Below are 13,024 nucleotides of genomic sequence, written 5' to 3' on the forward strand. Positions count from 1 at the left end.
CCTTTCAATGAGGCTTGAGGGGCCGGATAGGGTGTGTTTGCAATTACCCAGCCATTCATCCATGCTATGCTTAGAGGGTCATAGAGTTTCTTTGATTTATAGCCAAAGGAAGCCTATTCCATAAAAGAGGGATTCTCTGGGATGTATGTGTCTCTCGCTAGCCAGTCCTGTTAATGTTTTGGTGGAAGTCGGGATCTCTTGAGTGCTTGTTTAGGGTGGTGTTAGTTTTGCTGATGTGCAGGAAGTCGCATAGGACTGGATTCTTCAAGGGTCTGTAGGCTAAACAGAGATCATCTTTCAAGAGTCTGTAGGAAACTGAAAGAGAGCTTTAAAGACGTCTAGGTAGCTCATGGAAGAGATGCCCTTAATGAGGAAGCACTGCACTTTCTCAAGATGTATCTCATACTCAGACAAGAACATACCAATTAGGCCATTGTACTGTTATTATAGACTTGATAAGGGAGGATTAGAGAAGGATAAATTCCTTAGATCCAGAGGAAGTACCCTTGACTATTAGTCTGCATAGGTAAAAGAATTTAGTAACATTATACCCTATGCTCAAAGGATAGTTCATTGCTAATGAAAGTGCCCAAGTCCCTAATGGCCAAGACAGTTTTTGTGGGTCAGCTGTGTGGTAGGTACATGGGTACCCAGTTTTGCTAAAGGTTACAGTGCTACATTTCCCTGCATTTAATTTTAGGCCGTGGCCCAGACAGTATTTATTGGTGTCTGTTGGTCCCAATTTAAGAAGCTGGAAGTCAGATGATGAGTTAATGATTGCTCCAATATGCAGACATGGTCAGCCAAAGGCCCTTGATGTTAGACTTGACATAAGATAAGTAAAAACCAAAGAGAAGTGGTCCTAGGGATGCACCCTGGAGCATGTCTTTCACATTAATAGATTTTTAGCCAGTTTGCTGTCCTGTGAGTAACACAGGAGTTTACATTTATTTTGATTAGCTAATTCATAATGCCAGAATGCGAGATGGTATCAGAGGCCATGGCCAGCTCCAGGTAGGCAGTGTGAACTGATTTGCCAGAGTCCAATGCATCGGTGACATGTTCAGGGAAGCCCACTAGGTTCCAGAGGCTGGGACAAGGACTAGCAGACTGTTGATGTTGTGTCGTTATTAATAAGTTCCATAAATATGCATTCTATTGCTTTACAGGTAAGGCTAGTGAGGTTTCTAGGTCTATAGTTTCCTGGATCAGTAGTAGATCTCCCCTTGTAAGGGCAGAATGACTACCACAGTTCTCTATTCCTCTGACACAAATCCAGTGGGAGAGGCTGAGGATGAGTAGGCTGTATAGTGCATCTATCAGACAGTGCCTGGTGCTTTCAAGACGACAGCATGGTATGTTATCAGGATCCAAGGCGCTAGTATTTTTGACCTTTGAGAGGGCATTGAGGACTTGCTTGAAGGAGATCATAGGAAAGGGGGTATGAGTGTGCTAATAAGCAGGAGAAGTTAAAGGGCTAAAGGGGAATAAAGTTAGAGCTGAATTTGTTCACTAGCATGTTTGTTGTGTCCTCAGAGGACTAGAAAGTTTGGCTGCTGTTATGTACTAGCTCTGAAAATTCTGGGAAGTATAAGGATTCTGACATAGCTAAAGAAGGCTTTCTGAATTTGTCCTTAGCAGAGGTAGCAATTCTCAATTCATTCTTTTGGAAGATGTGATTTTGTTTGAGTTCTTTGTTAATCCTTTTGAGTTCATCTCTAGATGATGTGGCATTAAGTTTGCTTTTGTGGCTTTTGAGTTTTTTTTCCTTTTGTTGTATAACTTGTTTATACTAGGGTTCCACCATAGGAATCTATTCCTGAATTTTGCATTATGTTAAGTCTTATGGGGACAGGTGCCTCGATGCATACTTTGTGACTGGCAGAAAAATTGTCCACACAATGTGGTAGCATGCAAAATGGAGTCATCAAGGTGAGGAGAGTGTTTAAATTTCATCAAGTCATTTTAGCTGGATTAGGTTTGCCGTAGAGTAGTCTCTAAAGGCAGAAGGATTTTGTGGTAAGTTAGGTTTTACCCTAACAGTGTGTTATAGAGCAGTACTCAGATTTTATCAGTGATGTGATATCTGTAAGTGTTGACCATAGGATGGCAATGCTGGTGAGAATCAGGTCCAATATTTTTGAACGTGCAAAATCTCAAAAAATAAATGCAATAAAGAAAAAACAAAGAAGTCACAAGAAATGAGTTCCACCAGTTTAATCCATCCTGGTACCTCGGCTTATCGCCTTCAAGGGATACTCAATTCAAAACTCTTACACATTAAATGTTATTGGCGGGGGTACTGAAGAGAATGGGATGAGGTAACCTCCGGAAAATAATAGTTATGTCCTTACCATAACGTTCCATGTGGAGTGTTTGTCTCGCCTTTGTTCTTACACCTGGGTTCGGAGCCGATCCTCGGCTCCGTGTCGGCCGCTTGGCAAAGCTCTGCATCGAGAAGAAGCTTGAGAACAAACTATCTCCCACAATCCCCCTCTGCCTTTACCTCAGATCTAGTTTGCAAGCAAACCAGAAGTCAACGGAAGAGAATATAACACATTCATGCAAAAAAACATAGCTGAAACACAGCCGCAACAACTGAACAAAGGCAGAAGCAGGAGAACCAAACCAGACACCTAAACTGGACGTTCTTCCTGAGGGTGGGAGGGTGGGAATGTAAGAACAAAGGCGAGATGAACACTCCACATGGAACGTTATGGTAAGGACATAACTTCTATATGTGAGAGTGTTCAATCTTGCCGTTTGTTCTTACACCTGGGTAGCGTCCCTAGCTCCATGTTCCTGAGGAACTCACGGGAGAACGTTCCTGAGCACAGTGGAACCAAAGGTTGCCCTGTCCCTGGAAATCCTATAACTTATTGGAATGGTTCTTGAAAAAAGTGGGGAGCTCAATGGACTGATTAATATTATTAGCGGAGCAAACTTTGGGAGGAAAGGATGGATTAGTGCGAAGAGATACTCTATCAGGGTGAAAGATCAAATATGGGTGTTTAACGGAAAGAGCTTGAAGTTCCGATACCCGTCTGGCCGATGTGATAGCTACCAGAAAAAGGGTTTTCCATGACAAAAACTTCAAAGGACAAGAAGATGCTGGTTCAAAGGGTGGTAGCATTAGCTGTGATAATAGAAGGTTCAAATTCCAAGGTGATGTAGGAATTCTAACTGGTGACCTAATATGGAAAGATCCTTTTAGAAAGGCCTTACAAAGTTTATGAGCCATAATAGGAACCCCATTTTCTCCTACATGAAAGTTTGAAATGGCAGCAAGTTGCACTCTCAAAGTGGCAGGAGAAGCTCCTTGGTGGAAAAGTTCGGCTAAAAACTCCAAGACTCTGTTAAGAGGGGCTATTACGGGATCCAATTGTTGTGAAGTTGCCCAGTGTACAAAACACCTCCATTTACTAGTGTAAATCTTTGTAGTGGAAGCTTTATGAGAAGCCACCAGAATATTTTGAACTGCAGGGGAAAGAAGATCAGACCTGGCTAACAAGGGAAGCGGAGCAGCCAAGCTGCTAGTCTGAGGAAGAGTAGTGATGGGTGGGGAACCCCTGACGAGTGGGTCAGCAGATCCGGCTCCGGGTCCAGGATCCAGGGTTCCCGAATTCGGTGTGCTAGAAGAAAGGGAAACCAAATTTGACGAGGCCAGAATGGGGCAATGAGGATTATTGTCCTTTGCAGGTTGCTGGCTTTCTGTAGAAATTTTGCAATCAGGGGAATAGGAGGAAAGGCGTACAGGAGACCCGGGGGCCAATCGTGAACCAGAGCGTCCCTGGGGACTTCCCCTGGAGGGGGTAATAGGGCAAAATAGCTTCTGCATTTGGCGTTCATTGGAGACGCAAACAGATCGCAGCAAGGCTGGCCTCACTTGTGAAAAATTTCCTTCGCAATTGATTGTTTGAGGGTTTGAGGGACCACTCGTGAGGTAACAGGATGGCTCTGCTCAACCTGTCCGCTATGACGTTGGATAACCCCGGGATGTGCGTTGCTATCAGAAAGCGACCCGTGGACTCTGCCCATTGCCAGATTCTCATGGCCTCTCTGCATAGTTGATAAGACTTGGTTCCCCCTTGTTTGTTTATGTACCAGACTACGGACATGTTGTCCGACTGAACTGCAATGGTCCCTAGAGGAAGAAGGGGAGAAAAGTGTTGCAACTCTAGAAACACTGCCCTCATCTCTAGAACATTGATGTGCAGATTGTACTCCAATTTGGTCCATTTGCCTTGGACTGTCTGTCCCTGAAAGATGCCCCCTCACCCTATCAGGGAAGCGTCCGTGGTCACCGTAGCTGTTGGCGTGGGTAGTACAAATGGTCTTCCGCTGGAGAGATTGCAAGTCTGAAGCCACCAAGACAGGTGCAATTTGCAGATGTTCGTGATATGAATTTCGTGTGTCAGGGGTAACTGTTGGAACGACCATTGTGCAAACAGTAGCCATTGAAGAACTCTCATGTGCAGTCTTCCCAAGGGTACCGCAATGAGGGAAGCTGCCATGAGACCCAAAACCTTCAGAACCAATTTTGCTGGGGATTTTTTTGGTAATAGGAGAAGAGATATGTGGTTTTGTAGGGAGGCTATTCTTTCTGGAGGAAGTCTCAGGATTAAGCAACGCGTATCCAATTCTGATCCTATGAATGAGATATGCTGTGATGGCTGTAATAAAGATTTTTCGAAATTTACGGAAATTCCGAGATGAACACCGAGTTGCAGTGTGTAATCCCTGGCCTGAATCAGTCGACGCTCGGTGGTGGCAGAAAGGAGCCAGTCGTCCAGATACGGAAACACCTGGAATCCCAGGCGTCTCAAGTGAGACGCTACCACTGCCATACATTTGGTGAAAACCCTGGGGGCTGAGGTCAGACCAAAGGGCAGGGCTCGAAATTGAAAGCGACTGGCTCCCAGCCGGAAGCGCAAGTGATCCCTGGACACCCTGGCCATTTTGATGTGGTAGTACGCGTCCTTTAGATCTATTGAGCACATCCAGTCATCCTTCTGTAAGAATGGAAGGATCGATTGAAGCGTGACCATCCGGAACTTTTCTTTCTTGATGAAGGTATTGAGTTTGCTTAGGTCCAGAATTGGCCTCCAGTCCCCTGTCTTTTGGAACTAAAAGAACCTTGAGTAAGTTCCGAATCCTCTTTGGTCCGCTGGGACTGGTTGGATGACTCTTTTTTCTAGCAGCTTTGAAATTTCTATAGCTGCAGGGCCTCGCAGATGGGGCGGTACATCTGGGAGTCTTTTCTGCGGAATAGGGGGTAATAGGAAAGGAATTCTGTAACCTCTGGTAACAATGCTTTTTACCCAATTGTCCGATGTAAGACTTTGCCAGGCCTGAGGGTATAAAGCTAAGCGACCCCCGACTGCCTCCAGAGCAGGACAGTCGGGCCTCCTCTCAGGAGTGCTGGAAAGGTTTCCCGGGGAGTGTATCCCTGTCACCTTGGTTTTGCGGACCCCCTCTGCCGCCAGGGCGACGTCTTCCACCTCTTCCCCCTCCTCTGCCTCTAGAGGAGGCATCACCCTGTGTGCCTGGGAAAGAGCCTTGGGGTTTTCGAAACCACATTTTTCCACCACGTTGCCCTTTGGGGTACGGTCTGGATGGGATGGAAAAACGGACTCCAACAGCAGACAGAGTCTTTCCCTCTTGCTCACACCAGGTAAGGGTCTCCTTTACTTTTGGGCCAAAGAGAGTGGCACCATCAAATGGGGCGTTAGTAAAGGAAGACTTGAAGGCTTCCGCAAAGGAACATAAGCGCATCCAGGATTGTCTACGAAGAGCAATCGCTGAAGCCGCAGCCCTACTCGATCCTTCGGCTGCGTATGAGATCAGCCTCATGGACGAGTTCGCAATAGAAGTAAGGGTATTGAGTTGCGCTGTAACTTTCTCCGAGACAGCAGCATCTGTAGTACCCTGGAGGGTATCTCCCAACTCTTTGACTAGATCCCTCTGTAACCGTGTGAAATGGGTCAAATGCGCTTCCCATACCTGTCCACAGTCCTAGAATCTCTGTTAGGCAGATGGACAGATGAGGAAGATTCAGACATCTCCTTTTTCGTGGCAGCTGCCACCACCATAGCGTCCACTGGAACTCCCTTTGTGAGATGAGCCTTGTCTTGTGGGGCAGTAATATATTTATTAGGCTTTCTAGGGACTGGCTCCACCGTGTCAGGTGTCTCCCACGCCCTTCGAGCAATCAATTCCATCAACTCATCGAAGGGCGGAGTGACCCAGGAGGAGGAAGGGCGAGCACCGAATGCCTTCAGCAAGACTGACTCATCCTCAGAAGGGGGTAGGGCTTGCCAATCACCTCTCTGTTTTAGGATCTCCAGGATGTCAGAAAAGGAGACATCCTCTGAGAGTGATTTTGGGGACCCTTCTGACTCATCTAAGTCAGTGTCCGATGTCAAGGATTCTTGTGGGGAATCCAAGTGTCTCCTCTTACACAATCTTTTCCTCGGAACTTCTTCGGGGGGAGCATCCGATGAAGCCTCCAAGGAAGAGGGGGCACCCTCTGGGGGTGGCTGAGACACTGGTGCTCGACGCTTAGATGTAGCCGTGGGTGCAGAGGAGGATAACGGACCCTTATGGGAAGGAGAAGCTGTTTCTGCTGAGGTGGTTGTCTGAGTCGACAAAGCCTTCCTCATGAGGTCGAAGGCCCCCGGGTCCCGAGTCGAGGTATCCCTCGGTTCCGAAAAAACTGAGGAATCCCCGAGACAGGAAGCGATGGCATAGACCCCGAGGACGGAGCCGAGTCGATCCGAGCCGAGGCTCCGAGAGGGAGAGTCGGAACCGAAACGTCGGTCCAACTCTCAGTCCCAGATCCAAGGATGGAGCTTCGGCTCCACAACTCCGGTACCGGGTCCATCGGAGTCGAGGTGAATGGTGCCGACCGAGAAAAAGACGGTTCCGGCACCGAGGGCTCCACAATAATCAGATCAGCCTCTCCCGGCTCCGAAGACTGGATAGGCCTCGGAGGAGGAACAGATGGAGATAAGGGAAGGCCTTCGAGTCTCGACACCAACTGGGAGGAGACAGAGATGAGTTTGGACAAGGCCGTATTCTCCATCAATTTCTGCACCACGCGGTCTACATCGGTGTCGGAGAGGGGCCTAGAAGAACGCGTTGAAGGAATTGAAGATGGAGCCGACCTCAAAAGCACAGGAGGAGGAAGCTCCGTCACCGGTTCCAAGACTCGAGGCTCGGTAACTGACAAAAGTTCAACACTCGGCCCCGAGGTCTGTGGAACCGGTGAGCGAACTTTAAATGAAGAGCTCGGAGCTAATGACATTGGTTCCGACGTCTTCGATTCCTTCGAGGATTTAGATGTCTGGTCTGATGCATCCAGAGCCTCTTGGAATGCAGGCTTCAAAAGGCCTCTATCCATAAGTTTCCTGCGCCTATCTGTCATGACCCTTCCACTGAAAGAATGACAGATGGAGCAGTCTTCTTGCAGATGGAGAGGGTCAAGACAGTAGACGCAGGAACTATGATTATCTGTGACAGACATTTTCTGTCCACATTGGCACCGTTTGAAGCCTGACTTAGCTTTCTCAGACATGTTAAAATTACAGTCAAATACAAAATTTTTAACAGTGTAATAGCCAGTTAAAATGTCAAATCCAGTAATAAGTCAAATCCGGTAGTTAAGGTCAATCCAGTTAAAGTCAAATCCTGTGTATAAGTTAAAGGGTGGGGTAGGCCCCGAGGGAACTAACTTTAAATAAGTATATAAAATTTATATACGCACTAGAGAAACCCTCGACACACTACACACAACAACTTTAAGAAAGAAAGAAGAAGAAATTTTATCCAAAAAATATATCAGATAAAACAATCTTAGCTTTGAGGTGGTCCGGGCTCATCAAAAATGATGCGAACGTTGCAGCGGCAAACTAGATCTGAGGTAAAGGCAGAGGGGGATTGTGGGAGATAGGTTGGTCTTGAGCTTCTTCTCGATGCAGAGCTTTGCCAAGCGGCCAACACGGAGCCGAGGATCGGCTCTGAACCCAGGTGTAAGAACAAACGGTGAGATTGAACACTCTCACATCTATCCTTAGTACACATCGGTCCTGGGTGATGCTCTCCCAGGCTTCCGGGTATAAGGAAATTCGACCTCTGACTGGCTCCGGATAAGCGCAGTTGGCCACACCCTCAGGAATAAGAGTATGGAGAGCCACAGAAGGAGTCGCGGTCTCCCGAATTGCGGGGGCCCCCTCTGCCTCTGGAGCGAAGTCTCCCTGAGTAACCCCCCTCCCCTGCCTCTGTAGGGGGGGTTCACCTTGTGCGGCAGGAAAAAACCTCTGTGATTTCTTGAACCACATCTCCTCCCCTGCTGGGCCTTGGGATAAGGCCTAGAAGGAAGGGAAAAATGGACTCCTACAGCAGACAGGGTCTTTCCCTCTTGCTCGCACCTGGTGAGGGTGTCTTTCACTTTGGTCCCAAACAAGGAGGAACCGTCAAATGGGGCGTCAGTGAAGGAAGACCTGATGGCCTCCGCGAAGTGACACAGGCGCAGCCAGGCTTGCCTTCTAAGGGTGACCCCTGAGCTCGCCGCCCTACTCACTCCCTTGGCCGCATACGAGATGAGCCACATGGACAAGTTAGCGATGGAGTTGAGGGTAGAAACCTGTGCATTAACCGTCTGAGCCACTGCCTCAGGTATGTTACCCGCAAGAGTATCTCCCAGTTCTTTGAGGAGATTTCTCTGGAGCCGAGTGAAGTGAGATAAATAATTCAGCGACTGTAAAGTGAAGGTTGCTGAAGATAGGATATGCTTCCCGTACCGGTCCATGGTCCTAGACTCCTTGTTAGGAGGATGGACCGATAAAGACTCTGCAACTTCCTTCTGGGTTGCTGCCGCCACCACCATGGCATCTACCGGGACTCCTTTTGATAGAAACTCTTTTCCCTGGGGTGCGGACAGGAATTTTTTGGGACGCCTGGGCACAGGCTTCACAGAATCAGGGTTTTCCCACACTCTTCGACAAATGAGGTCAAGAAGTTCGTCGAAGGGTGGAGACACCCAGGAGGTGGAAGATTGAGCGCCAAAAGCCTCAAGGAATACTGACTCCTCCTCGGAAGGAGTTTTGGACGGCCAGCCTCCTCTTTGTTTCAATATCTCCAGGATATCGGAGAAGGAAACATCATCAGACGAAGACTTGGGGGACCCTTCCGATTCCTCGAGGTCAGTATCGGAGGTGAGAGACTCATCCTGGGGGTCTGTGTGCTTCCTGTTACACAATTTCTTTCTAGGAGGCTCCTCAGGCACGGACTCTGGGAGACCCTCAAAAAGTTGGGGACCACTAGTGGGGGTATCCTTAGGGCCTGGCGCGCAACTTTCCATGGATAGGAGAGTGTCAGAGGCTCTTGCCGGGGTGGTGGGGGACGGAATGACCGACCCGGGTGATGTAGCTGATGATCTTGCCAGCGTGCAGGCCCCCCCCCCCCGAGTCCAAGGACCGATCGGCTTCCGAGGCCACGACCGGGACCGGGGTCCCCCAAGCCGATGCACCGAGTGGGCGACTCGGAACCGACAGCTGTCCCGAAGTATCCCCCTCGGGCCCGACCGAAGAGACTAGAGTCCCGAACCCTGTGGATGGAACCGACATGGTCGGAGCCGATGTCTGCACCGATAGACCCAAAGGGGGTATCGTAGCCGGCGCAGGAACATCACTTGGAGCGGAGCATACCGGCTCTGACAACAAGGATGTGCTCGGAGGAGGAATCATCGAAACGGTCATAGAAACTGGCTCCGGAGCCGAGTGGGTCAGAGCCGAGAAAAATTTGGCCAACACCAACGACTGCAGGAGCCTCTGCACTTACCCTATCAACATCCAAATCAGAAAACCTGGAGGATTTGGAGGAGAGCGATGGAGATTGGGATCTCTTGTCCGGTGAACCATGCCTGACACTGGGCGACCGGCTCCGAATGGGCTCAAGAATAATGGGAGCCAACGCCAATTCAGTTAACACTGATACCTCCTGTGGCCCCGAGGACAGTTGAGCTGAGGAGGTAGAATCCAAAACAGTAATCTTCTCCGGAGGCTCCAAAATGGCAGATGGAGCCGGAGACCTTTTCTTAGACTTGGAAGCTTTAGACTTAGACTGAGTACTAGAAGCCGAATCTATAGCTTCCTCGAATGACGGTTTCAAAAGTCCCTTTAATATTAATTTGTTTTTTCTCTCCTAGAGCACCCTAGGACTGAACGTGTGGCAAAAGCTACACGACTCCTGTAAATGGATGGCTCCTAGGCAGTAGACGCACACAGAGTGTCCATCCGTGATGGACATTTTATGTCCGCATTTGGAACATTTCTTAAAGCCAGAAGGCTTATGTTCCTTCTGATCTTTGGACATTTTATAATTAACGTTAGTGAAACACCTAGATGCAACTTACAAAAAAGGGTGGGAAACACCACACAATTTAGAACACCAGAAAAAACACTGTACTAAGCACACGGACTAGGTCCTCTAACTAAAATGGGCCTAGCCCGCTGGAACAGTTAGGGATACAAAAACAACTAACACTCTCAAGCACTGAAAACACACACACAAATTTAACGATCAGCAACAAGAATAGCTATTAAAATAGCTTTTGGGTCTGAACTAACAACTTTCTCAAAGAGAAATAGCAAAAAAGAGGGTACTTAGCCACAGCCAAGCGAGACGACGTCCGAGCTACACAAGCGGCAAACGAGATCTGGGGATATGGAGCAGTGCACCATGGGATACCCTCTTAGCCCAGCCAATGAGAGACTTTGAGCTAGTAAAAATCGGCCGAGTCAGAGAATGTAGGTGAGATAGGACTACATAACACGATAAGTTGTCTGAACTCTAAATACTTGTCTGGAGTCACAGCATCTGATTTTATAGTTATGGGCTTTTCAGTGTCTTTCCAGGGATATATTACACTGATAAGAGTGAAATATGCTGAAGTGTTAATGTAGCTTCACCTTCAGCAGTAAAAGGCCTGTGAGTGGGGGTGGGGATATCCTTCTAGCAAATTCAACACTACAAAACAATGCACACTAGACTTAAATTAAGTTATTTGCATATTGCCTTGCATAGATTTGATTTTATTTGTTGCGTGTGAACTTTTTGCCAACTGCAGGTGAAATTCAGCTGTGCAAGTTCTTTAGGTACTGTGAAATGATAATTCTGACTACTGCTGCTGCTGAAGGTATATGTGCTTGTTTCACTGGGAGGGGGAGAGAGAGAGAAAGTTAAGGATTTCTTGATGGTTGAACTAGTTAGCTATTTGTCTATACTCATACACCTTAAGTAATGTTTGCCAAACAAGAGTAGTGCACTATATTTCAGTTTTGCATTTCAGCTTTCTAACCTTTAAACAGGACAATAAGCATAAAGGAGATATTTGTAGGTATGCAAGTTTGGGATTACTAAAAAAAATGGTGGCTTCCACAGTATAGAAGGACAGAAAGAAAAATAAACTAAACTAACAGGAGATGTGTGTATGCATGCAAGTGTGGGGTTACTGAGATGTAGGTTTACAGATTTATCCAACAGTATATCCATTTTGAAGTTGCTTGATTAGAGGCTTAAGGCAGTTGTGAGCATAGTTAGGCTTATAGCATGTGCATCATTCACAGAGGTATTTGTTGCCAACTAAAGGGGGTTTATTATGGCTTTCTTGCCTGTTTCTGTAAAGATGCTAAAAGTCACTAAGATGCATCTTTGGTAAGTCTGTATTTTTTTAAGGATGATTACACCACAGCTGTTGCCAGGAGTAATTTTTCCTCACACAGTACAATCCAGTAAGCAAAACACCTCCATCAAGAATACAAGATTTTAGTTATGATTCACATTTTAACACCATTTACTGTATTGTTGGTTTCACCATTCTCTTGTTCGGTTGTTTTGCTGTTACGTTCATTGTCCTAAGTTGTGAAAAGATAGTAGCTCCTCCCACTTTAGCACAAATGGGAAAGCATAGATTTCCTTAATTCATTTTTACGCTGTCTTAAAGTATAGTATAGCATGACACACGAAGACCAGAAACAAGTCCTTCCCTCATGATCTTACCGCCATGATGCAACTGATTTAAACTCCACAACAGTCCTTCAGGAACCAAAGTGAAGAAAACTGGTGGAGGCAGGGCTGCATGGAATTTGACCCTACTGTAAAGACAACAAAAAATATGTACATAGTTTGGATGAGAGAGGCGTTGACATTGTTGGTTGTGTAGATGAGAATTCCACTGCTGACCTCTCCTCCGTAGAGCTTTAATTGTTAGAAGTAATACAATAATGTAATGCATCCTAGCTTGGGCAGGAGTTATCGTAACAGATATCCTGTAGTAGCACCTTAGTTAAATAAATTGTGTATACTGAATGTAAAATCAGTTCAATACCTGCAACTATTACCACAAAAAATGGTGTATCAAAACCTGTGTATATAGTGTTTTGACTCTCAATTATTTCCTGCATTTGTACTTCAACTAATACTAATGTGCTGGTGTGTCTTTATTTAATTCTAGCCTCCTGTGACAAAAGGTTTGGTGCTCAACTGTAAACCAGTAACTGACGCCATACGCAAAGCATACAAAGACAAAAACAAATACAGGTAAGTCATATTTTTTTATTTGCCAGTACTGTTAAGTGTTTGTTTTCTACTTGATTCTGCCTTGACACTGCACTTAGGTTAATATTATTATATAAAAGGCAACATTTTTTTTATCTTTTTTTTAGACTTTGTCAGTAGTTTGAGTAAAAGTAACTTAAAATGCAAAGGAAACCCATGCTTTAATTGCAAGCAAACAAGTTGCAAGCGCGCATTGTATTTTATTGCGTATGGCAAAGTTATTAAAAAGTAACTTCACTCTTGGAAACTCATTGATAATTTTACTGCTCTGTGAAACATCCAGTCTTGGTGCTTTGAAATATATGCTAGTTGGCAAAGTATCACTTGCATTATTGTTTTTGGTGCTTATTTGGCATCATCAGATGCAGCTCTGCTGTTAATATTATGTATTTAGGATAGTTTTATT

The 13,024-nt window shown here is 46.2% G+C and overlaps 1 protein-coding gene across 3 annotated transcripts in view; it reads left to right on the plus strand.

Moving 5' to 3' along the window:
* GNPTAB (N-acetylglucosamine-1-phosphate transferase subunits alpha and beta) overlaps positions 1 to 13,024 on the plus strand; it is a 1,418,669-nt gene that overhangs the window by 1,122,877 nt on the left and 282,768 nt on the right. For all 3 annotated transcript variants that reach the window (XM_044087751.1, XM_044087750.1, XM_044087752.1), the window contains exon 17: positions 12,515 to 12,600. In XM_044087751.1, coding sequence (XP_043943686.1) covers positions 12,515 to 12,600 — 86 coding nt within the window. The remainder of the gene's footprint in view (positions 1 to 12,514; positions 12,601 to 13,024) is intronic.

This window comes from Protopterus annectens, chromosome 11.part0 (genome assembly GCF_019279795.1).
Source record: "Protopterus annectens isolate FY-2018-M chromosome 11.part0, PAN1.0, whole genome shotgun sequence".
Lineage (NCBI taxonomy): Eukaryota > Metazoa > Chordata > Ceratodontiformes > Protopteridae > Protopterus > Protopterus annectens.